General features: G+C 39.4%; 1 protein-coding gene across 12 annotated transcripts in view; it reads left to right on the top strand.

The window, feature by feature from the left end:
• CRIM1 (cysteine rich transmembrane BMP regulator 1) overlaps positions 1 to 25578 on the top strand; it is a 244272-nt gene that overhangs the window by 172035 nt on the left and 46659 nt on the right. For 11 of the 12 annotated variants that reach the window (XM_064277211.1, XM_064277201.1, XM_064277209.1 and 8 more), the window contains 4 exons: positions 9318 to 9446; positions 19309 to 19465; positions 22062 to 22183; positions 23314 to 23523. In XM_064277211.1, the coding sequence (XP_064133281.1) occupies positions 9318 to 9446; positions 19309 to 19465; positions 22062 to 22183; positions 23314 to 23523 (618 nt within the window). The remainder of the gene's footprint in view (positions 1 to 9317; positions 9447 to 19308; positions 19466 to 22061; positions 22184 to 23313; positions 23524 to 25578) is intronic. The other variant, XM_064277210.1, reaches the window with a different exon arrangement.

Raw genomic sequence — 25578 nt, 5'->3', positions numbered from 1 at the left:
CCCATACCATATTTTCTGAAGGCAAAAGTTTCTCATCCAGGTGGAGCCAACATGGCCCTATAGACAGAAGCACCACGCTATCTCTCCACAGCAAAGACCAAAAAAACTAAGTAAAACAGAGACAAACATCAACCCTGGAACCCCGAGCATCAAACAAAGAGGTAAAGAACTCAACCAAGCACTGCCTGGAATAAGAAACTGACAGAGAGCAGAGAGCAAGGAGCAGTATGAGCAGAGGCCCCCTATCAGCTAACGCAGCATGGATTCGCCATCTTGGATGCCTGTCGGAGATCAGTGGACAGGGAGTATGGGAAAGCAGCTTCACAGAGCTCCCAGCAGGAGACAAAGCACCTGCTGAACCTGCCCTGCTGCACCATAGCTGTGCAACTGGCAGTGCCGATTGGACAAGGAGGCGAAAAGTATCGTGCCCACAGACGAGCAAACAACAAAGAATGCACAGCTCTTCTGCTCAGATGTAACCAAATAAAATAAAAAAGCAGAACGAGACAAACAAATCTACAGTCAGTAAAGGAAGACAATAACTACTGAACATCCCAAAAACAGCAGACAATATCAAAACATTAAAAAAAAAAAAAAAAGGATGGTTCCAGTAGGCATCCAAAATAAAACACCAGATGATTTTCCACTAGAAGATACTGGAACTACCTGATAGGGAATTCAAATCTCTGATATTTAGAGCTATCCAAGAGCTGAAGCAAAAAGCGACAAAAATGAGGAAAAAAATAGTTGCATTGGAAAGGCAGACAAATCCATGGAAAATACAGGCAAAAATGGAAGAATTCAGGAAAATAATACAGGAAGAAAATGTTTAACTAAATTCACAACTAGAAATCATACAAAGACAACAATTAGAAATGCAAAAGATAAACAAGATTTCAGAAATGGGCAGTGTCATAGACTGTCTGAGGAGCAGATATGAAGCAATGGAAAACAGGATCAGTGAAATGAAAAACAAATACCTGGCTACCACTTTGTTTGAGGAGAAATCAGAAAAAAGAATGAAGAAATGCTGAGAATGATGTCAGATACAATCAAAAGCAAAAATTTGCTAGTGATTGAAGTTCCAGAATGGGGAGAAAACAGAAAGCACACAGAGGATCTTTGAAGAATTGCCAACAGAAGACTTCCCTAATGTCATGAAAGATGAAAAGCTGACCATCCAAGAAGCTCAATGAACCCCACATAGGATAGAGCCCAAAAGAAAATTGGCAACGCATATCATAATCACACTCTCTAAAACCAGACAAAGAAGGAATTCTGAGAGCAGCTTGAGAAAAACCAATCACAGACGGGAAACAATAAGACTAAGCTCTGATTACTCAGCAGAAACCATGCAAGCAGGAAGGCAATGGGGTGACATATATAAAACCTTGAAAGAAAAAAATTGCAAACCAAGAATAATATATCCTGCAAAACTCTTCAGTTCAAATATGATGGCGAAATTAGGACATTTCCAGATAGAGAGAAATTAACGGAATATGTAAAAAAAAAAAAAAAAAAATACAAGATTTATTAATGGGAGTCCTTCAGTTTGAGAACAAGCATCATCAGACTACAGCCTGAATCTAGAATGCAAGATTGCAGCACCCAAATACCAACCTAGGAAGTGAACTCTCGAGGACTATTCAAAACCAAAAGATTTACAATAGGGAACCAGAGAGGTTAATCTGTAAAGGACAACAACGTCAGAACAATAAAAGAGGGTATCAGTAACATGGGTGTAGAACTTTATAATGGAGAGAAAGGCAAGGTGATACCAAGTAATAATAGACTGGTTCAAACCTAGGGAAATAAGGGTAAAGTTCAAGGTAACCACAAAGAAAGTTAACAAACCTACACTTCAAAATAAAGAAAAACATAGAGTTTGAACAAAAACAAAATCTACAAAACCAAAAGAAATAGGAAAAAAATCCACAAACAATAGGAATTCAGCACAGGAGAGTAAGAGGAACAAAGAAAACATCAGCACTACAAAATGACAGCAATAAACTCAAACCTATCAATAATTACATTGAACGTAAATGGCCTAAATGCATCCATAAAGAGAGAGTGACAGAATGGATTAAAAAAACAAACTCTATCAATATGCTGTCTACAAGAGATACACCTTCAAAAAACACAGTGCTGTAGAGTCGATTCCAACTCATAGCGACCCTGTAGGACAGAGTAGAACTGCCCCATAGAGATTCCAAGGAGCGCCTGGCAGATTCAAACTGCCGACCCTTTGGTTAACAGCCGTAGTGCTTAATCACTATGTCACCAGGGTTTCCACACCTTAGAAACTCAGATATAAATTTTATTTAAAATCAAAGGATGGAAAAGAATATACCAAGCAAACAGCTACCAAAAAAGAGCAGGAGTAGCAATACTAATCTCAGATAAAATAGACTTTAAAACAAAATTGACCATAAAAGACAAAGAAGGGCACTATATAATGATTAAATGGACAGTCTGTCATGAAGACATAACCATTATAAATATCTGTGCACCCAGTGACAGGACTTCACAATACATAAAACAAACTCCTACATAAAACAAACTCTAACAGGATTGAAAAGAGAAATTGACAGTTCCACAATAGCAGTAGGAGACTTCAACACACCACTCTCAGTAGAGGACAGAACGTCTAGAAAGAAACTCGCAAAGATACAGAAGATCCAAAGGCCACAGTCAGCCAACTTGAACTCATAGACATATATAAAACACCCCACCCAACAGCTGCAAAGTACACATTCTTTTTCAAAGCACATGGAACTTCTCCAGAATAAACCACATCTTAAACCACAGAGCAACCCTCTACAATGTATCTTCTCTGATCACAATGCCATCAGAGTAGAAATTAACAACAGGAAGAGCAAGGGGAAAAAATCAATTACATGGAAACTGAATAGCACCCTGCTTAAAAACCACTGGGTTATAGAAGAAATCAAAGATGGAATCAAAAAATTCCTAGAATCAAATGAAAATGAAAACACATCACACCAAAACCTTTGGGACACAGCAAAGGCAAACCTCAGAGGAGAAATTTATAGCAATAGATGCACACATCAAAAAAGAAGAAAGGGACAGAAATCAAAACAGTAGGTACACAACTCAAACAGAGAACAGCAAAAGAAGCCCAGAGCCACCAGAAACAAAGGAATAATGAAGAACAGAGCAGAAAATATATGAAATAGAGAATAGAGAAACAATAGAAAGAATCAACAAATCCAAAAGTTGGTTCTTTGAAAGGATCAACAAAGTCAACAAACCACTGGCCAAATTGACAAAAGAAAAACAGGAAAGGGGGCAAATAGCCCAAATAAGAAATGAAATGGCCTAACTGAAATAAAAAGGATCATGAAACAGTATTATGAAAAACTATGCTCCAATAAATTTGAAAACCTAGAGGAAATGGACAAATTTCTAGAAACACTGCTACTCAAACTAATACAAAATGATGCTGAAAATCTGAACAGACCCATAACAAGAAAAGAGATTGAAAAGATAATAATAAAAAACCCTGGCCCAGATGGCTTTACTGGAGAATTCTACCAAACATTCAGAGAAGAGCTTACACCAGTACTACTCAAACTATTTCAGACATAGAAAAGGAAGGGATACTTCTGAACTCATTCTATGAAGCCAGCATAACCTGATACAAAAACCAGGCAAGGACACCACAAAAAAAAAGAGAAAGAAAGAAATTTACAGACCAATTTCTGTCATGAATATAGATGCAGAAATTCTCAACAAAAACCAAAATTCTACCCAGTAGAATTTAGCAGCATATCAAAAAAATAATACACCACAACCAAGTAAGATTCATACCAGGTATGCAAGGATGGTTCAACATTAGAAAATCAATCAGTGTAATCCACCACATAAATAAGAGTCACATGATCATCTCAATCTACACAGAAAAGTCATTCGACAAAGTCCAACACCCATTTCTGATTAAAAACTCTCAGTAAAGTAGTTATAGAAGGGAAATTCCTCACTGTACCAAAGCGCATCCGTACAAAAGCAATAGCCAACATCATTCTCAACAGAGAGAGGCTGAAAACATTCCCCTTGAGAACAGGAACAAGACAAGTGTGCCCTTTATCACCATTCCTGTTTAACATTGTGCTTGAAGTCCTAGCTAGAGCATTAAGACAAGAAAAAGGAATAAAGAGCATCCAAATTGGTACTGAAGAAGTAAAACTGTCCCTACTTGCAGAGGATATGATACTATATGTAGAAAACCTAAAAGCTCTGTGAGAAAAAAACTACTGAAACTAATAGAAAGATTCAGCAGAGCGGCAGAATACAAGATAAGCATACAAAGATCAGTTGGATTCCTCTACACCAATAAAGATGAACAGGAAATCAAGAAAACATTACCATTTATATTAGCCCCTAAAAAAATACTCAAGAATAAATCTAACAAGGGATGTAAAAGACCTATGCAAAGAAAGCTACAAAACAGTACTGCAATAAACCAGAAGAGATCTGTGTAAATGGAAAAACATACCATGCTCATGGATAGGTAGACTCAACATTGTGAAAATGACAGTTCTACCCAAAGCAATCTACAAATACAATGCAATCCTGATCCAAATACCAACAACATTCTTTAAGGAGATGGAAAAACTAATCATTAACTTTATATGGAAAGGGAAGAGGCCTCGGATAAGTAAAACACTATTGAAGAAGAATAAAGTGGGAGGACTCACACTACCTGACCTCAGAACCTACTATACAGCTACAGTAGTCAAAACAGCCTGGTATTGGCACAATGACAGACACATTGACCAGTGGAACAGAATTGAAAACCTGCCAGTAAACCCATCTACCTGTGGTGACCTGATCTTCAACAAGAGCTCAAAGTCCATCATCAGATGGGGAAAAGACAGTCTTTTTAACAAATGTTGCTTCCAAAACTGTATGTCCACCTGCAAAAAGATGAAACATGACACATACCTCACACCACACACAAAACCTAGTTTAAAATGGATCAAAGACCTAAATATAAAACCAAAAGCTATAAAGATCATAGAAGAAAAAATAGGATCAATGCTAGATGCCCTAATACATGGCATTAACAGAATACGTACCATCACTAGCAACATACAGACTCCAGAAGATAAGCTAGATAATTGGGATCTTCTAAAATTAAACACTTGTGCTCATCAAAAGACTTTACTGAAGAGTAAAAAGAGAATCTATAGACTGGGAAAAAAAATTGGGCTTTTGCAAATTCAACAAAGATCTTACTAAAATATACAGGAAGATCCGACATCTCCACGACAAAAAGACAATCCAATTAAAAAATGGTCGGAGGAAATGAACAGGCACTTCACCAAAGAAGACATTCATGCGGCTAACAGACACTTGAGGAAATGGTTGCAATCACTAGCCATTAGAGAAATGTAAACCAAAACCACGTGAGATACCGTCTCACCCCAGGCATTACTGGCACAAATCAAAAAAGCAAAAAAAAGCAAATGTTGGAGAGGCTGTAGGGAGATTGAAACTCTTATACACTGCTGGTGGGAATGTAAAATGGTACAACCATTTTGGAAAACAATCTGGCTTTTCCTTAGAAAGCTAGAAATAGAAATACCACATGATCCAGCAATCCCACTCCTAGGAATATATCCTAGAGAAATAAGTGCCATCACACAAATGAACATACGCACACCCATGTTCACTGCAGCATTGTTCACAATAGCAAAAAGATGGAAACAACCTAGATGCCCATCAGCAGATAAATGGATAAACAACCTTTGGTACATACACATAATAGAGTACTACGCAACAGTAAAGAACAATGATGAATCTGTGAAGCATCTCAAAACATGGATGAATCTGGAGGGTATCATGCTGAGTGAAATAAGTCAATCACAAAAGGACAAATATGGTATGAGACCACTACTATAAAAATCCACAAAAATTCACAAAAAGGTTTATACACAAAAAGAATCTTTGATGGTTACAAGGGAGAGGATGGAAAAACATTAAATAGGCAATAGAGTAGTGGTAACTTTTATGAAGACTGAGACAGTACACAATACTGGAAAAGCCAGCACAACCTGTACTAGACAAAGTTATGGAAGCTCCACAGACACATCCAAACTCCTTAAGGGTTCAAATTATTGGGCTGAGGGCTGTGGGGACCGTGGTCACGGGGAACTTCTAGCTCAATTGGCATAATATAGTTCATAAAGAAAATTTCTAAATTTTGCTTTAGTGAGTAGTGTCAGGGGTCTGAAAAACCTGTGAGTGGCCATCTAAGATACTCCACTGGTCTCACCCCTTCAGGAGCAAGGAAGAATGAAGAAAACTAAAGACACAAAGAAAAGATTAGTCCAAGGGACTAATGAACCACAACTACCATGGCCTCCACCAGACTGAGTCCAGTACAACTAGATGGTGCCCAGCTACCACCACGGACTGCTGTCACAAAGATCACAGTAGAGGGTCCCAGACAGAACTGGAGAAAAATGTGGAACAAAATTCTCTCTCATAAAAAAAGACCAGATTTACTGGTCTAACAGACTGGAGAAACCTTGAGAGTATGGCCCCTGGACACCCTTTTAGCTCAGTAATGAAGTCACTCCTGAGGTTCACCCTTTAGTCAAAGATTAGACAAGCCCATAAAACAGAATGAGAGTAAAGGGTTACAACAGCCCAGGGGCAAGAGCTAGAAGGCAAGAAGGGACAGGAAAGGTGTTGATAGGGAACCCAAGGTCAAGAAAGGAGAGTGTTGACATGTCATGGGGTTGTTAACCAGTGTCATAAAAACTGTGTGTGTGCTGTTTAATGACAAGCTAGTTTGTTCTGTAAACCTTCATCTAAAGTACAATAAATACATATATATATATATTGTTTTAAAAAAAAAACAGTTTTCTCACCCACTTTATATCTTAAATGTCAGTGATGAACACCCGGTTTTAGTCCAAGTACTGAAGACGTTTCTTGACCCATAAGCTGTCTCCGAAAGCACTGAAATACCCTTCAGAGTTCCTCCTTGGTCCCTGGTTTACTAACTCTGTAGAACATAGGACTCTCTTCTTCCTCTGATACGAGAAGTATGCTTAGAGTTGATCCTGGTCCCCTGCTCTCTCTGTCTTGTATTTGTGGCTACAGTAATTTTGACAAAACAATGTGCAGTTTTGTGGCTGAAGGCTGAAATAGAATTATTATTTTGGAGGACTAATAGTAGTGATAAAAGAGAAAAAGTATATATAAGTTTGGCAACTGAATTATTTACGGTGAATTTTAAGAGAATGTAGGAAAATAGAAATACTGTATTTAATTCAGTATGTCTTAAAACTTGCTTAAACTAAAACTACTTCTTGAAGAAATATAAGTCAATGTCTTAAAACTTGCTTAAGCTACTTTTTGATGTTTACAATTATCTATCAGAAAGGGTACTTTGGCCATTGGAGGAAATTAGAAATTTTATAGCCGTGCAAAGTTTATATAAAAGTTTTAGGGAGATGTTCTTCAAACTGTGTATATTGTAATAAAAATAGAGGAGGAGTATTTTACCGGGAGAATACTGATCAAAGCATTTCTGTAAGAAGTCGTAGTTGCCTGCTACCTGTAAGGGGTTGAGTCATTATCCCCTTTTAGCAAGTGGATAAAAACTTAGAACTCTTGATCTGAGCAGTGGCAACTAAAATACTTATTTTGGTCTCTCTTCCGTGGTAACAGGAGATGAAACTTGAGAATTCAGTGTGAACTAATGGATAGAGTGTTGGACAGGAGGTCGGGAACCTCTGTTCTGTTCTATTCCCAGCCTGCAACTGGGTTGCTCTGTAAACTGAGATAAACCAGTTACCCTCTCTGCACCTCATATTTTCCATCTATAAAATCGTACCTGGCTCCCTCACAAAGATGTTGTGAGAAACAGCTTACTCTGAGGAAGTTTGTAGTACCTTTCGGTTGAAAAGATGCTATATAAACATGTTAGTATAGCTGCTTTCTTTGACAGCACTCTTCCCAAACCAAACATTATGTACACTGTCACTTACATTGCAGTACAGAACAGGTGCCATTACAGCAGACGTTATGTTGCCCAGAAGCTAAGAGTGTGACTCTGGAGCCAGACTGCCTGGGTTTGAATCCTTGGTCTACTTACTGTGTGCTCTTGGGCAAGATTTTCTCATCTCTAAAATGGGGGTAGTGATAGCACCCACCTCACTGGATTATGATAAGGCTTGAACGCATTTATGAAAAACACCACAAACAGTAAATAAACACATAATACAAATTATATAAGTGTGTGCAATTACTGTTATTATCCAGAACAGTTCTTAATAGCATGGTGGAGAAGGTAAAACCTCATTTAGGCCTTGGTTTTGCTGTGCGTCTGTTTCCAAAATGACTGGTTGCTCTTTCTCCCAGATGTTTAGATCTCACTCTGCCACCGCCATAAGCCTGTGGGCCCTGAATGTAAGCTTCTGTTCACTGGCATCCATCATAGCGTCTGTAATAGTTGGATGAGCATCACATGTAAGATAAAAGGAACTTGTTTCAAAAATGTCTCTGATTTATTAATTTGAAAAAAAAAGGTAACAGATTTCAGAAGTGTTGTGAAGTGAGGAGTGGGTCGATTGACAGTTGGCAGCTTTGTCTTGGTTATTTTTAAAAATAAGTAAACTCATAAAACATTAGGAAGAAATAGAAGAATAGTTAACAAATTCAGTGGAATTACGGCAGTCCAAGACCCCCGTGCATGCCTGGAACCTCGGACAGTACCGAACTACGTTTTGTCCTACACCTACATACCTATGATAAAGTTTAACTTACAAATCAGGCACGGTAAGAGATTAGCAACAATAATTAATGAAAGAATAGAACAATGATAACAATATGCATAATAAAGTTACATGAATGTGGTCCCCAAGCAGGATGGTGTGAGATCTCATCACTTATTTAACATTTTCAGACCTGGGTTGATCACAGATAACTGAAACCACAAAAAGTGAAACCATGGATAAGGGGAGACTACTGTTATTTTAACCTCTTTTATCTGCTCTCTATGGTGATGACCAACAGAAAAGTATTTTACGAGGGTCCCAAAAAAATACGTAAATTAGTTGAACATAAAAAATTAGATCGTTCAGATTTTCAGAAATCTGGTTTAAAAGTAGTTCTTTTTCAGGGGTTAAAGACATGATGAGAGAATAAAAGTTTGAGATTTGATGAGAATTATTGATTAAATTTTTGTAACTTACTATAGTGTGGAATTTTGAAGATTGAATAGCATTGAAGAGGTAATGATATGTTTCATTGATTTATTTATTTTCTCTTTTTATTGTTAGAACCAACCTACATCACAATTGATCCACCTGCATGTGGGGAGCTATCAAACTGCACCCTTACGGAGAAGGACTGCATTTATGGTTTCAAACTTGATCATAATGGTTGTCGAACTTGTCAGTGCAAAAACAGTGAGTATACAGAAGATTATATATTTTTTGAGGCGTTTTTTTTTTTTTTTAATATGATACTGTCAAAGCATATTATGTGATTGAATATCTTTTTCACTCCTATTCATGACATTCCCTTGGCAACCTGAAAGAAGAAAAAAAAATTATTCTTATACAAACAAATACATAGTCATTTAGGAAAAAAGAGCTGCTCTTTTATTCTGGTTTTCATATTTGTTTCATTGTATCCAGAAGCTCCTTGGTGTCCAACAACATCATGGTGCAGCTTCAGAGTCCTTGAAGTACATCACCCAGCCACCCAGTCATCTCTGTCTGCAGCACCCTTGCTGGGGTCATCCAGTGACAAGAAGGTCACTAGCTCAGTGTCATGTTCCACCTACGACAGCCATAATCCTTAGAGTCGGATTCATTTTTTAACCACAACTCTGCCTCCATGTGGATTCCAATCATATTGCCAAGCTGTGACTCTGAAACTGGATAGTGTGTGTTGCATTTCTTCCATAGAGGGGGAAAAGTACTCTTTATATTTAAAACAATTTTAAATTCCCCTAGTTTTTCAATCAGGATACACGTCCTGGGCCATTCCTCAGGTGACGTAGTTTCTAGAATTCTTTTGATCCTTCCCAACTTCTTACTGACACACAACATGCCATTGTTCTTACATAAATGTGTGGCCCAGAAATAGTAGAAATTCAATAGTCCCCCATTATCTGCAGGGGGATACATTCCAAGACCCCTTGTAGGTGCCTGAAACCATGGATAGACCAAACAAACCTTATATATGCTATATTTTGTCCTATACGTACATACCTATTATCTTAGTTATCTGGTGCTGCTATAATAGAAGTACCACAAGTGGATGGCTTTTACAAAGAGAAATTTATTGTCTCACAGTCTAGGAGGCTAGAATTCCAAATTCAGGGTGCCAGCTCTCTAGGGGAAGGCTTTCTCTGACAGTTCTGAGGGGAGGTCCTTGTCATCAATTTTCCCCTGGTCTAGGAGCTTCTCAGCATAGGAACCTCGGGTCCAAAGGACATGGTCTGCTCGTGCCTTTGCTTTCTTGGTAGTATGAGATCCCTCGTGTCTTTCTGCTCACTTCACTTTTACATCTCAAGAGATTGACTTAAGACCCGATTCGGTCCTGTCTAGTTAATATAACTGCTGCTAATCCCACCTCATTAACATCATAGTGGTAGGATTTATAACACATAGGAAAATCAAACCAGATGACAAAATGATAGTCAAACAATACTGGGAATCACGGACTTGCCAAGTTGATACACATTTTTGGGGGGCACAGTTCAATACACAACACCTATAATAAAGTTTACTTTATAAATTAGGCACAGTAAGAGATTAACAACAATAACTAATAATAAAATAGGACAATTATAACAATATACTATAATAAAAGTTAGGTGAATGTGGTCCCCAGGCTGAATGGAATAGGACAACATGAGATTCATCACACTATTCATTTAACATTTCAGACTGTGATTGACTGTAGGTAACTGAAACTGCAGATAAGGGGGACTGCCGTACTCTAGAAATTGGTCTGATCAGTGCGTTGCTATTATGTAGCCTACGTTTGCATTAGTTCTTTGAAGAGTACAATATTGGCTCATAGCGAGTTTATAAGGAGCTAGAACCACTAGGTGCTTTTCCCCTTAGCTGCTATTAAGTCATTCTCGTTCATTCCATATTTGAAGACCTTTTTTTTTTTTTAAATAATGTAAATGCATGGCTGAATTCAACAGGAAATTGTTTTGATAGTTTTAAACCATTTTCCAACTAGTTGGGATATTTTTTAATCTTGATAAGTGATCTTATACTTTATGCCTCCCACTTTATATTAAATAAGCACCCCTTATATGTCCTCTTCTGAATCATTGAATTAAAAAAAAAAGAAATCATACAAAACCAAGGACAGAGCCCTGTAGCCCTAAAGGCCTTCCTGCAAAATGGCGTAAAACTGATAATCCTCACTCCTTGAGTGGAGTTACTTAGCTAACAACATGTCAGCTCCATCTCTGTAAGGAAGTCTTGAAACACTTGGCCGGTATCTTAACTGAAATCAGAATGCGTTATATTTATACCATAACTTTGCTGGAGACCTTATTTTAAAAATAAAATGAAGTTAGTAGGGCACATGGCTTGTTCTTCCTGAACCCATGCTGGCTCCTGGTGGTCAATACTTTCTTTTCTGAATGTTACAAATCATTGAGATCATTTGTTGAACGCGATCGTATTCAATAATCCTTTTTGAAAATTTTTAAGTTGTGAAGGTCAAGCTTAGTTTGCTGTGGTTTTTAGAATCCTTTGTCCCTCTTAAATTGACATTTGATCTTCTTTAGTTTTCTGAAATCTTTTCCGTTCTCTCTGAACTCTCAGAAGCAAACAGTGGTTCTATAAGCAGGTTCTCTGCGGGCCTCTGGATATCATTATCTCAGCACAGAGACTTGGAATGACCTAATATAGATAGGTGCTCACTTTTCGATTTATCAGTTATCTTGAGCTTTATATTCCTCCACCCTTAATTGTTTATCACTTTTTTATGTAAGAATATGTTTGATGAAGATGACTAATACACAATTGGAGTTGAGTAATTTCCATTTTCTCAGTTACACGTTACCATCAGACTCTTTGCTCCATGGAGTTAGTGCTAAAATAGAGCTTATAAAACTGGTGCTGTGGTGGTTGTTGCTGCCATCTTTAAATTTCCCGTAAGACTCCACCCATCTGGGCCTGTCCTGCCTTCCTGACACTTGCGGCTATTCAGAGGAAGGCCAGTCCCTTTTATGCACTGTTCTGCCTTTTGTAAGCAAAGACGAGGAAAACCCTCAATGAGATGGATTGACACGATAGCCTGTACAGCGGACTCAAACATATCAACGATAATGAAAATATCACAGGACTGGGCAATATCTCGTTGCCTTATACATAAGGTCAGAAACCCTGGTGGCGTAGTGGTTAAGTGCTACAGCCTACTAAACAAAAGGTCAGCCGTTCAAATCCACCAGGTGCTCCTTGGAAACTCAGTGGGGCAATTGTACTCTGTCCTATGGGGTTGCTGTAAATCAGAATCGAATCGACTCGACGGCATCAGTTTTTTTATACATAAGGTCACCATGAGTCAGAGCAGACTCCATGGCGACTAACAACAGCCTTTTGTACCTCCCTTTGGAGAGCTCGCGTCGTACCTAAATCTTTATCTGAACTTTTGAAGTCTAAAAATACAGACTCTCTAATGCCCAGTCACCTCACCCGCCATGTTCACCTGGGCTTTGCTCTTATAAACTTTTTGGCAATATGGTTACGGTTATATAAGACTCCTGTCGCTGCACCTGAAACCTTCGCAGTTCAGTCCAGAGAAGCAATGTCCCCAAGTTATCATTAAAGCAAGTTAAAAATGTCTCACTGGCCTTTTGCAGATTGAGACGATTCGGAAGCCCTTGCTCTCCCGTCTTCACGTTAGTGTTGTGTGCACCCTGGTCCGCTGGCCTGCGGGGCCTCTCCATTAATACTTAGGGAGAAAGACGGACAAGTGGAGGTTGCATTTTGTTTCAATAAGTTTTTTACATATAGGTCTTTCGTAACTATTCATTATTTGTAAATTTTACGTATTTGTAAGTCTATTTAGTCTTTCTTTGTTCTCCTTTCTTGCTTCATCTAATATAAATAGAACGCCTGCCAAGTTGTAGGTGCTAAGGCACAAAGATGAGTATAATGCAAGACCTCCCCTGAGGAAAAAAATCTCTTGTACCTGAAACACTAAGGAAATATCATCGTTTCTGGCCAAATTCTATAACTTAAAGAAATGAATCCTGTTAAGAGGAGCCTTGGTCCTGCAGGACCAGGCACTTGCTCATGCCAGAGGAGGAAAGGAACTGTCCCATCTCCTGGGGCTGTGCTCAGAGCTTGGGGCCCAGCGGGTCTTTGCTGAGCAGATGAGTGGGGAGCCATCGGGATCAGGGATGTCTTTGGACATGGTTCTTGTCTGAGATTCGTCTTTGAGGTCTCGCAGTTCTGACCATGTGTCCATCTCATCACACGGAGATCTCACTCTCTGCCACCCTAGACCTAAAAACATAACTAAGCACCAACTGGTATTTTCCATTTGTCTATGTCGTACAGAAGCCTGGTCATAGAGCATTCTGCTCTCAGTGCCCCTCCTATTAGCAATCCTGATTATCTGACACCTTTGGAAGCCACAGGGAGGTGAGTCAGTAAACCAAACTACCAGATCCTGGGTTGTCATGTTTTCGTGAACTGAAGCAGCCATCCTCTCAGGCTCTGGCATCAACAGCCTGGCCTGGACCTGGGTGATCAGGGCAACTTACTTTCCTTGTCAGAGCTTCTGGGTCCTCATCTGTAAAGTGCAGAACATAGAACCTAACTTAGGGGCTGTTTGATTAAATAAATAATTGAATGCAAAACTAACTCCGTTGCCTGACATATGGTAATTATTTACTATACGATAGACCTTTTAAAACAAATCTGTTTCTGAGCCAGCCCAAGCTAGCCAGCATGGAAAGCCCCCAACTTCCCTCCCTTTATTCCGGTACCAGCCTGCTTGCAGTTCTTCCTGCCCTCCAAGGACAGTCTTCTACCTTTCATTCTAACCCTTGACTGTTCTCGTTCTCCTTCCACTGGCATTAGAAAAAAGAATGTTCCTTATAGCCAAAGAAAACGTAAATATGTTCTTTTTCCCATTGCAGCTGCTTGCTAAGTACTGATTCTGTCTAAAATTCTCCCTTACATTATTTTTTGCATCCCACCCAGGCCTGATTTACTTGCATTGCCTGAGTCATTTGTACCAAAATTTTCTCTTAGAGATTAAACCTAGTTTTCACTGGCATCAAATTTCTTAAAGTAAGACCAGCCCAAATAAATATTTTACCTGTGTTCATTGGTTTCTTGTTTGTTCATTCACTTGTCCGCTCTTTGATCTAGTATTTGTTCAGTGCCCACTATATGCCAGTCACTAGGGATACAAATATAATAAAAATGATCCTTACCCTTGACTAATGTCAGTAATATATCTATAATGTGCTAATATGTTATAATGATACTGCAACAATCTTGCATATTACATTCACTTTAAGACTGAAATCAAAACCCTGCAGAAACATGTCCTTCAAAAATATGTGGAAAGTATATGACAAAGAATTCTTTTGTTTGAACATATTGTAGCTTTGCTCATTTAACCTGTAACCTATTACATTCTTGTAGCACACTTAAACAAAGTAATATATCAAGGGCGCACAGAGAATTTAAATCATCCCTGACTCACTTTCTCAAAGATATATTTAAAATAAAGAAAAGACATATGGCAAAAGATGTTTAAGACAGTACTATATTAAGAAGAATTAAAAGAAATTCATTTATATAAACTACTAATAACCTAACACTTTATTGGCACAGAGTGTTCCTAAAAACATTACTCTTTAACCAGAAATGTTTGGTGCTTTTAAACAGACATAATATTCTTTAACTTATTATATGAATTATATGTATTAAATGACATGTATATAAATTAAGTAACATCTAGTCTTTTGGAAATCCTGGTAGCGTAGTGGTTAAGTGTTACAGCAGCTAACCAAAAGGTTGGCAATTCGAATCCACCAGGCGCTCCTTGGAAACTATGGGGCAGTTCTACTCTTGTCCTGTAGGGTCGCTGTGAGTTGAAATCGACTCTACAAGTTTTTGTTTTTTTTTTTTTTAAACTTTTGTCATCTTATTTTCTACATCTTTAAATCGAATTTAACTAGATTGTTTATAGCTTCTCTTCCAATTTTAACGTTATGTAATTCTAGAAATTAATAATGTTTTTATTATTGATAATAAAACCTATTGCCGTGGAGTAGATTCCAACTCAATAGAGACCCTGTAGGACAGAGTAGGACTGCCCCCATAGAGTTTGCAAGGAGCAGTTGGTGGATTCGAACTGCCAACCTTTTGGTTAACAGCCAAGCTCTTAACTACTGCGTCACCAGGGCTCCTTATAGAAACTGATACAGACATGTAAAATTAACGGGAGTAACAGGGTAACATGAAATATATATCTAGATAAGCATCCAAAAAAGGTCACAGCGTCAGTTGTAGGGAGAGGGCTTCCTTGCTTCATTTCATTGTAACTCTGAACTGATACCTGTCAGAGTCAAGATTGGGCCACCATTTGTCGTGTTGCATGTCTTTATTTAATAGTCTCTGTATCTTCATGGCCATTCTTAACTGGTAGCAGGTTGGTGGGAATGGCGACTGTCGAAGAGTGAGAAGTGCTGCAGCAGAGAGGCATACAGCACGGCTCTAGGAGGCACTATCCCCATTGTGTTCTATACGGAAGTGGCGTTGTGTTCACCCATCATAGAGCGAATGGTGCTACGTACAGTTGTGCTGCATTTTCCCTCTGGAAACAAACATCTCGTTTTCTCCAGACTGAACAGAGTTTGCTATGTAGTTGCCATGGACCCACCATTATATACAGGCCCTGTACTTGACCATTATTTATCAGTTTCTCTTCGATAGTAATTTTCCCCCATGGATTAGAATACCTTTTTAGATCACATATAAGGTCATAATGCTGAAAACTTACAAACATAAAGCCACCTTTCTTTCCATGGCTGCTTCTTAGAGTGATATACTAAAAGCCTTCCAAACGAATTTATAAACCCTCATTTCTGTGAGTAAGGTATCTCTCATCCATCTGTTCTGCTCTTTATTTGAATGTTTGTCTTGATGATACATTTCTCTTAAGAAAAATCCATAATTGACACGTGGACCTAGGGCTACCTTCTAGTATTTAATATTCTCTATTTCTGAACTGGAGTCCTGGTGGTGCAGTGGTTTAGAGCTATGGCTGCTAACCAAAAGGTTGGCATTTTGAATCCACCAGCCACTCCTTGGAAACCCTATAGGGGGACTTCTCTCCTATAGGGTAGCTATGTGTCAGAACCGACTTGATGGCAACGAGTTTGGCTTTGGTTATTCCTGAACTGGAAGATTATCTTTACCTGTTGCTGTTAATTCTGATTCATGGTGACTCCATGTGACAGAGTGGAACTGCTCCATGGGGTCTTTGTGTTTTTATTTTTGGCTGTAATCTTTATAGAAGCAGATGATCAGGTCTTTCTTCTGTGGTGCCACTGGGTGGGTTAACTGCCACCCTTTAGGTCAGTGTCAAGTTCAGGCCATTGGCACCACCCTGGGCCTTTGAACTAAAAGACAATATAATGTTTTGAATTGTTTAGCAAGTGCCAGTATTTTGGAAAATATGGCAGCCTTGCTGAGAGTGTAAAGTAGCAAGAACGTTGACTGATTTCATTCGTTCAGCAGATTTTTATTGAGGACGCACTCCATATTTAAACATCGCAATAGCCAGTGGGCTACAGAAATAAAATAGGGCCCCACGCAAGAGCTCCCTCCGGCTGGGGAGCAGAATCCAGATACACCCAGACTGTAGACGAGGCATCGAGGTGTGCACGTGAGCCGTCCTGAGGCAGGGGAATGCCCAGGCTACACACTCCGTGTGGCATAGCTGTCTGGTTTCTAATGAGCGCCCTTTATTCTTTGCAATGGAAGAGAATCCTTTGTTTGAAATTCTCTTTCATTGCAAAGCAAACGTGATTAAAGACAAATTTAGTTTTTACCAAATTTTTTACACTTTCCTTGAGGGTGAAGACCATTCTAGATTAAGTTCTGTGGAGCACCTCCTTCTTTTTTTACAGGACCATAACAATAAAAGCACATAAGTGGCTCAGTCTTCAGAGTTTTAAAGAATTTAATCCCCATGGATGCTGACTCTGGGAAGTTCTCAGAGAGTTTTTAATTCATCAATTCCCCAACATAATCCACTTGGCATCGTGACTTAAAAATTTGTATAAGAGAAAAATGGGTTCACAAGTTAGACATGGGTTTGCTCTCTGTCTCAGGGGAAGCAATGTGGCTATGCAAGTCTTCTCCCTCCTTCATCATTCCCTTAATAATAGGAAAGAGATAAAAAATGATGACCTTTCAAGTCATATAATTACAAATTTTTAAATGAGCCATTTAAAATTTTATTTTCAAGGATGCAAATTAGTAATCACAGTGTGATACAGACCCACGAGGTTATATTAAATATGTGTAATGAAAGGTTTATGGTAACAACAAAGTAGAAAATTATAGCATAAATCACATTTTCCTTTTTAAAAAAGCCAATTGAATATTCAAGTATTGCCAGCCTACATTCATAAAAGATGCTGTCTGAAAATATTTATGTAAAACAGGAACCCACTTCACCTATTAATTGTAGTTAAGGCTTAATTTTAGATTGTAAGATTTGTGTGGGGCGGGGGCAAATGTGTTCTGTTTTTCCTGATAACTTATGCATTATTTATAGTATCTATGCTTAAAGAATGTCCAAATAAAATAAACACTCATTTATTATTCTAGCAATAATAGTCTCTGCATCCCATCTTACCAGTCCATGCAGAACAGCCATCAAACATTGCCATACTTTTGCCATCACCAGATCAACTTCCCTTCTTTAAACTTGGTTGTCTTTCAGATTCTGTGTTTGATTCATACATATCTCAATTTGCTTTAGTTATACCACCAAGCATGGTTTTCTCACCTTAACATGTTTATCCCCTTATCCCCTATAATGTTCTGTTAAGTCCCATATCACAACACAAAAGTCACTTTAGAAGACTTTTAGTAAGCTAACATCTCTGGTAGCTCCTTTGGCCAGCCCATCGCATCTTCTCTTTTGTTCCTTCTAAAATAATAAATTAATGGTTGACTAACTGAGGACAGTTACATATCACTCGCTCCAGATTCTGCTAATAGGGGACATTTTGAACATTCCAAATAGTAGAAGTTTAAACAATCTGGATATTTCTCTGACAGGCACATTTTTTTTTAGTTAGCTAAGTATATCCAAATGCTCAAATATTTGTTGGAATGTAAGAAGAAAACATCAAAATGGAACACTTCCTATCACGTTATCAGAGATGTACTTTTTAAAGGCTCCTTTTAAAGGAAGGGTAAAAAGACCTTTATGCTGTGTATAAAAAAAAAAAAAAATGCTGTCGAGTCGATTCCGACTCATAGCAACCCTGTAGAACTGCCCCATAGAGTTTCCAAGGAGTGCCTGGTGCATTCAAACTGCTGACCTTTCGGTCAGCAGCCATAACACTTAACCATGCGTTGTATAATATGCAGTGTTATATGGAGCCCTGGTGACACAGTGGTTAAGCTATTGGCTAGTAACCAAAAGGTCGGCAGTTTGAATCCACCAGCTGCTCCTTCGAAACTCGATGAGGCAGTTCTGTTCTGTCCTATAGGGTCACTATGAGTTGCAATCGACTCAGCGGTAACCGGTTTGGTTTTCAGCTTTTTATGATAACATCTAACACCCATGAAAATAAACGATGTATGGAAATTTAAGGATGAGTGTTATCATAGGCATGCAATAAAAACAACATATATAATGAAGTTCGGGGTTTAAGTTTCTAATTCGCACGTTTAAACAATATGTCAGTCAGTAGTTAGGGGTAACTAATAAACAAATTTTATGAAAAAATGCTTTAAATTTCATTAGCACCTCAAATGGTAGTCACCAGCCTACTCTTCACTACTAGGTTGAGTATACTTAAGAGTTCTGTATTTCAAAGCTGGACTTTATTTTGATTATTCGTATCAAAACATCGAGCCACGTTGTGCTAGCCACGAATTAGCACGTCTGTAATTTAAACCATTATAATGCTATGGTAGGGCTCAGAACTTTAAATTTATGGATGGTTAGGAGAAGGTATTTAGGAATTGAAGTGTCATGACCTAGTCATCTTTAGGAGGAACATGCTGTCCTGTTTTTTCCCAGGGGAGGAGCTGTGCACCAGCCTCAAACGAGGATGCACGTTGGATTGTCTCTTCGGTTTCCAAACTGATACCCATGGCTGTGAGATCTGCCAGTGCCGCCCACGGCCAAAGAAGTGCAAGCCTGTAATCTGTGACAAGCATTGTCCATTGGGATACCTGTAAGTATTACCTATACTTAATTGCCTGTAACTTGATGAAACATCTGTTTTTGTTAGCTGTATTATGTATGTTTGTGAGTGAATTAATGATATGCTGAGTCCTGAATGTCTGTGCTTGTTTTGTTGGGTTATTGAGAATGCAGAGAAAGGATTGTGTCTTCAAAGGTAAGAGTCCAGATTTACTCTTAGGCTTTTATGAAGATGGGCAGGGCCATGTATGACCCTACCTTTGGGCCTGTTCTGGGGAACTTCCCCATAGCAAGGTCCTTAGAACACAGCCAGCAGGAAGACAAAATCGTGATGAGGCCCCAGTGTTGTAAGTGCTGTAGCTTTTCACAGCTATCCCAGTGACTACTTTGTGATCATTTATTTAATCCCAGCTGTAAGATCAGTTGATGGCCACTTCTTGGCAGTACAGAGCATCCTTACCTGCCGTACCTAGTTGTCCTACCTTGGTACCAGGCTACGGGTCACCATATATTTTCTTCATGTAGCAGTAAGACTTCATAAACTTCCTTGGAAGTATGGACCATGACTTGTATTTGTTATTGAGTCAAACTCCATGACAATCTAGATTATTCCAGGGGCAAAATAGATACTTCATATTTGTTTCTTTAGTGTCTATATTAGCATTGATCTCTGCCTGTATATCAAGTTGGTGCCTTGAGAAAACCACTTTTGAGAATCATGCTTTATCATTCTTTCTTTATCAGTCTCTTATTTTAGTATTTTGACCTTTCTAATTTGATATTTCTGTAGTGCTAGTAATTATACAGGTCCTAGATTTGTCTTCTCTTGCCTGTTTTCTTTCAGTCATCTTTTTTATTCTTTCTCTTGGAAATTCTAGTTAAGGGAGAAGGGGAATCTTAACGCTAATTTTAATTGGATAATAACATTGAGAACAGTATTCTTAAAAATTTCCCACTGTTCTTGATCCTAAAATATAAATATGATGCCAATAAAAGTATAATTATTTCTTAGCTTTACTGCTAATATCTTTATATCATTATTATAGTAGTAGTTAAAAAAAAAAAGTTAGAGCCACTTGCTGCAGTATTATGATAGTTCAAAATCAAAATTGCCTTCAAGTCCAACCTTTGTCTTAGAGAGAAACTTCTTAGAGGATTGTAGATTTCACTTTGTGTTCCTATTGGTAAGCACATTCAGGGAGGGCCCAGGTGACTGCAGTGGACAACTGAGGACGGTACTGGCTAGAGCACAGGTTTCAAAGACAGCCTCTGAAGGAAAAATCTTGGCCAGACACCATATGAAAGTGTTAGGATAAAGGCAACCATTGGTGCCCCTTGTATACACCTGTTGAGTGGACCACTACTTTATGCATGTAGCAAATGCTTATTGAATGAATGATGAATGAATGAATGAATAAATTAGTCAGAGTCTTGATGGAACTTGAAAATGACACCATGTGAAATTAGTATGACTAATTCATTTTAACTCATTGTTTTTGGCATGTTGAAATAAATAAGTAGACCCTAATATTCAGTTCTCATTTCACTTACCAAAATGTAGCATAGTTGTCATTTGGGCAGTGGTATACCAACTGTTGTCCTCTTTTAAAGCCCCTTAATTTTTCCAAGATAAGAAAGAAGCCAGACCTTTTCTTTATTTGGACAACACCGTTGCCACCTTGTGCTCTTGGAATGAAGCATGATGGTAAACAGAGAAACACCTCCTTGTCTGAGGCCCAGGAGGCCAATGGGGCAACACCTGTAGAGCTGATGCTGCATCTGAGAGATCCCTCAGTCCTGCCGCTAGTGGACAGAAAAGGTCCCACTGTTGACCACCTGTTGTCAAGCTGGCAGTGTCAGTTTCCTTTTAAAGAAAATCTGGAATTGTCCGTAAGAATTTTTGTCCAGAAAACCTCCACTTAGACTCCTCCGATGTTGTTATGTAAACTCTTCTATTTAATATAATCTTCCTGATCAGCACAAAAGTTAGACATAGAACAAATTCATCCAGCCTTTTTTCTTCACCCGATATGCTTAGGTTACACCCCATGGATGGAGCATTTCTGAACTGATACTCTTTTCTAGCTAGATCTTACGAAGTAATTACTGGACCTTGACTGTAGGACTTCTCAAGGCTTTTTTTTTTAATGAGCATTTATGTAGCATTTCCAGATCTATGGGTCCTTAAGTTCTCCTGTCTTCCATAAGTTTTGGGAGCTTTCTCATTATTAAAATGTTCACAATTGTCTGAAATCTCAGAGAACGTGGTCCCATAAGAACGCACTGTAGCCTTTTGCCCCTATACTGATCTCCACATTGACCAGGGATGTGTCCTTCACCATCCTATTCGTGGAGTCTCACGTTCATCTTTTTATATTCTGATGCCACTTTTCCTAATCAACAGACATGTCATTGGGATTCTAAAATTCATTCTCAACCTTGGTGATGGCCACGGGTGGTCATGGCCATAGGGAGCTATTTACACATTACTCCAGGAGTCATTGAGAGCAAGAGTCAAGTCATTCTGCTTAATAGCAATGTCACCTCAGTGACCCTTGTTCTGAGCACCTGGACGTCATTTGAGACTTTTTGATTTTCTGACCTCTGACAAAATTTTAATTACCCAGGAAGAATAAGCACGGCTGTGACATCTGTCGCTGTAAGAAATGTCCAGAACTCCCATGCAGTAAAATCTGCCCCTTGGGTTTCCAGCAGGACAGTCATGGCTGTCTTATCTGCAGGTGCAGAGGTAAGTGCCAACGTACAGCCCTCCCCCCTCAAAGCAGCCAGAGGCACACAAAGAAAGAGCAGAAGGCCATTATATAAATGAAATGGCTTAAGCGATTGCTTCCTGCCCTGACACAGATGTCACTTTCTGTAGGACCATCCCACAAGACTACCTTTTGCCTTCATCTGAATTGAATAAAAACTCAGAATAGAATTTAGGAAGTAAGCATATAATGCTCAGTGCATTGACCAAAGTAATCACCTTCTTAGCTCTTCAGTTTTATTTGTCCCAGGAACCTTTACCTTGACCTTTGTAGAGTCTGCCTCTGCTCAGGATTTGAGTAATACAATTGATACAGCAAAGATTCCCTTTTCAAAACTCTTGGAGGATGAATATGGCTAAAAAGTCCGCTCATTGAGAATTGAGGCTTTTGCTGAGTAAGCACATGTCAGCCTTCAGCTGTAAGCATACATCCCAGGTGGCCCTATTGCCTGAGACTTCCTGCTCCAGGATGCTCCTGAAGCCATGTGAGCGTGTACCTGGCCCTATTCTGCATGTCCCCCGCCTCCATCCCTGCTGCCCATCCCAGTTCCTTTTTGTTGCCACATGGTCTACAGATAAAGCAATAGAAGACCCCTAAAGCTTGCTCTGTGTTCAAAGTTAGACAGTTAACATTTTAAAGGTGTTTTTTAAGGGGACAGAGTAAACAAAAATCTAATCACTACTTCAATTGTTCCACTGAGCAAAGATCTGTTAGATTCAAAGGGCCTAGGATTTCCCTGTCAGGTAAAACTTCCAGAATGTTGTTCTGCATATGTTAAACATGAGTATAATGTTCCTTGCTTTTTTGTTACAAAATCAGTGCTTGCTTATTGTATAAAATGTGAAAAAATTGAATGAAAGAAGTAAAAATCAACTATAATCCCACCAATGGGAGAGAAACATGTTTATAGTTTTTTCTACACATTTCTTATTTTTACAAAATCGAGACCTTATATACTTAAATGCTTCTCGTGAGCTTATCCTGTGTCACTAACTGTCCCTGACAGATGTGACTTTGGTGGATGTGTACCCCTCCATGTAAGGACACTACAGGCTATTTCTCCTGTGCAGTAGCTGCTTCTTTACCAGGCTGCCTTCTGTCTGTCCAGAGGTCCCTGCTTCAGCCGGGCCACCTGTCCTGTCAGGCACATGTCTGTCCATGGATGGCCATCATCATAAAAATGAGGAAAGCTGGCACGATGGGTGCCGGGAGTGCTACTGTCACAATGGACGGGAAATGTGTGCCCTGATCACCTGCCCGGTGCCTGCCTGTGGCAACCCCACCATTCATCCTGGACAGTGCTGCCCGTCATGTTCAGGTAAAAGCTGGCTGACATCTGTGTGCTCCATAGCAAATGACTCCTGCCTTGCAGGCCTGTGTACACTTCTGTGACTCTGGGTGATACTCTGGGGACCACCCTGGAGCACTTCACAGCTGTCGATGGTTTGTATCAACCACAGCCACAAAAGTCAGCTGGGCATTGCAAAATGCTAGTCAAGGACCAGGGAAAGACTCTGGAAACTATTCACCTTATTTTTGAATGGTTTACTTCATTATTTTGGCCTTTGAATTCCATTTTTATAATGGTCTGTGGGCTTGTATACTTAAACTCTAGCTTTCCATTTTACTGACAGTGTTATGAAGGCTGAATGTCTTAGTTAATTTGAGGGAGAGGGTGCTAATTTTATTCCATAAGAGCTTATTATTTGTGAAGTATTATTTCAGTGGAATAGAATTATGGAAATGTGTGGCTAGTGCTGTTTTTTAAATTAATGGATACTCTTGCCAAATGGAGAAATTTAGAGTAACCAAGTATCTCAAACATTTAAAATCAAAATAATGGTAATCAAGATAAGTTACTAGAAGAAAAGAACAAATTTATAATTCATGGAGTCCGAATTATGGTTCTCAATAACAGTGATATTACCATAATACCTCATCTAGTGCCTTTTTCCCAAAGTACTCACCTCAATGTTAGATATATTATTTCTTCCTCTGTGCAGGCCACGTTGGCAGTTTTTCATTTGGAAAACACAGAAAGATTAACTGTCTTGTTGTTAGCTGCTGTCGAGCGGATCCCAACTCACGGATATCCCGTTTGTTCAGAGCAGAACTGCTCCATGAGGTTTTCAAGGCTGACACCTTTGGGAAACAGATCGCCAGGCCTGTCTTCTTAGCCACCTCTGGGTGGGTTCGAACCGCCATCTTTTCAGTTAGTAGTCGAGCGCTTAACTGTTTGCGCCACCCAGGCACTCCTTTAACTGTCTTACAGAAGTAAAATACTGTGTCAGCTGGAAGGCCAGGGGAGAAGTGAAGTCTTCTGATTCTTGCATTAGATCTCTTTTAAAGTGCGAGTGCACCATCAGATGTTGGCATCGTGATGACTTCTCCATGGGAAACTCTGGCCCTGTATCTCCCTGTGCATTAGCCCACCCGGGCAGAGGTTGCCATCAGGACCCTGATGCTGTTTGCAGCAGAGCAGGGCTACCCTGGGAGAGAAGGGGGCTCACGCTGGTCAGACTGCAGCTGCCTGGCCTGCCATGGTGGTGGGGGAGGGGCACTTGAACTCCCAGCCCCCTTCAGCTTTGAGATGCCACACACCTCAATAACTAGGGTCTCAAAGTGCTAGCTGGCCTTCGTACCCCACGCCGCCTTTTCTTCTTCTCCATGGTTCAGTTGGATGTGCTTTGTCCCCACACCCTTCCGTTTTCACTGATTTTACCAGTTAAGTGTGTAAAACCACTAATGTCCTCTGCAACAGAAGATAAATGAGAAGTTTAATGAGACAGAACTCTGTGTTGGCTCTTCAGGGAAGGAAAAATCATTTGTTCTCCTACAGACCCCATGCTTTAATTATAGGTGTGAGTGTGTGAAGGGTGAGCTGCACCTGGGTCTCTGCCAAGCATGGGAGCCATGAAGGAGTCTGAGAGCCAAACAGACTGGTGTGAATGCAGGAGCGCCACTGAGAATAGATCATTAATTTAAGAACTGAGAGTCAGTGGAACTGCTTTGCTCTGTTACAGATATGGAATGTTCTCATACAGACACACCAGCATTATCGATGCATTATTGTGGGTGTGTGAATATCTAAATATACATGTGCACAAACACATGGATATATACGTGTATAGACCTCAGAGCTGTGTCATCTGTGGACTCTCGCTTTAGAGTGTGCTCTCTCTTCTTCTTTTCAAGGGCCAGTTAATGGGCTACTTTTTCTACTGGGATAAATGAGCAGCTCCTGAACTTCTATGGTAGACAAAAACCCATTGTCATCAAGTCCATTCTGACTCATAGTGACCCTGTAGAAGTGCCCCATAGGTTTTCTAAGACTGCGGTCCTTATGGAAGCAGGTCACCAAGTCTTTTCTCCT

Source organism: Loxodonta africana, chromosome 26 (genome assembly GCF_030014295.1).
Source record: "Loxodonta africana isolate mLoxAfr1 chromosome 26, mLoxAfr1.hap2, whole genome shotgun sequence".
Classification (NCBI taxonomy): Eukaryota; Metazoa; Chordata; class Mammalia; order Proboscidea; family Elephantidae; genus Loxodonta; species Loxodonta africana.
Note: the sequence above shows the minus strand (reverse complement) of the source record. Positions and strands in the feature narration are given on the sequence as shown.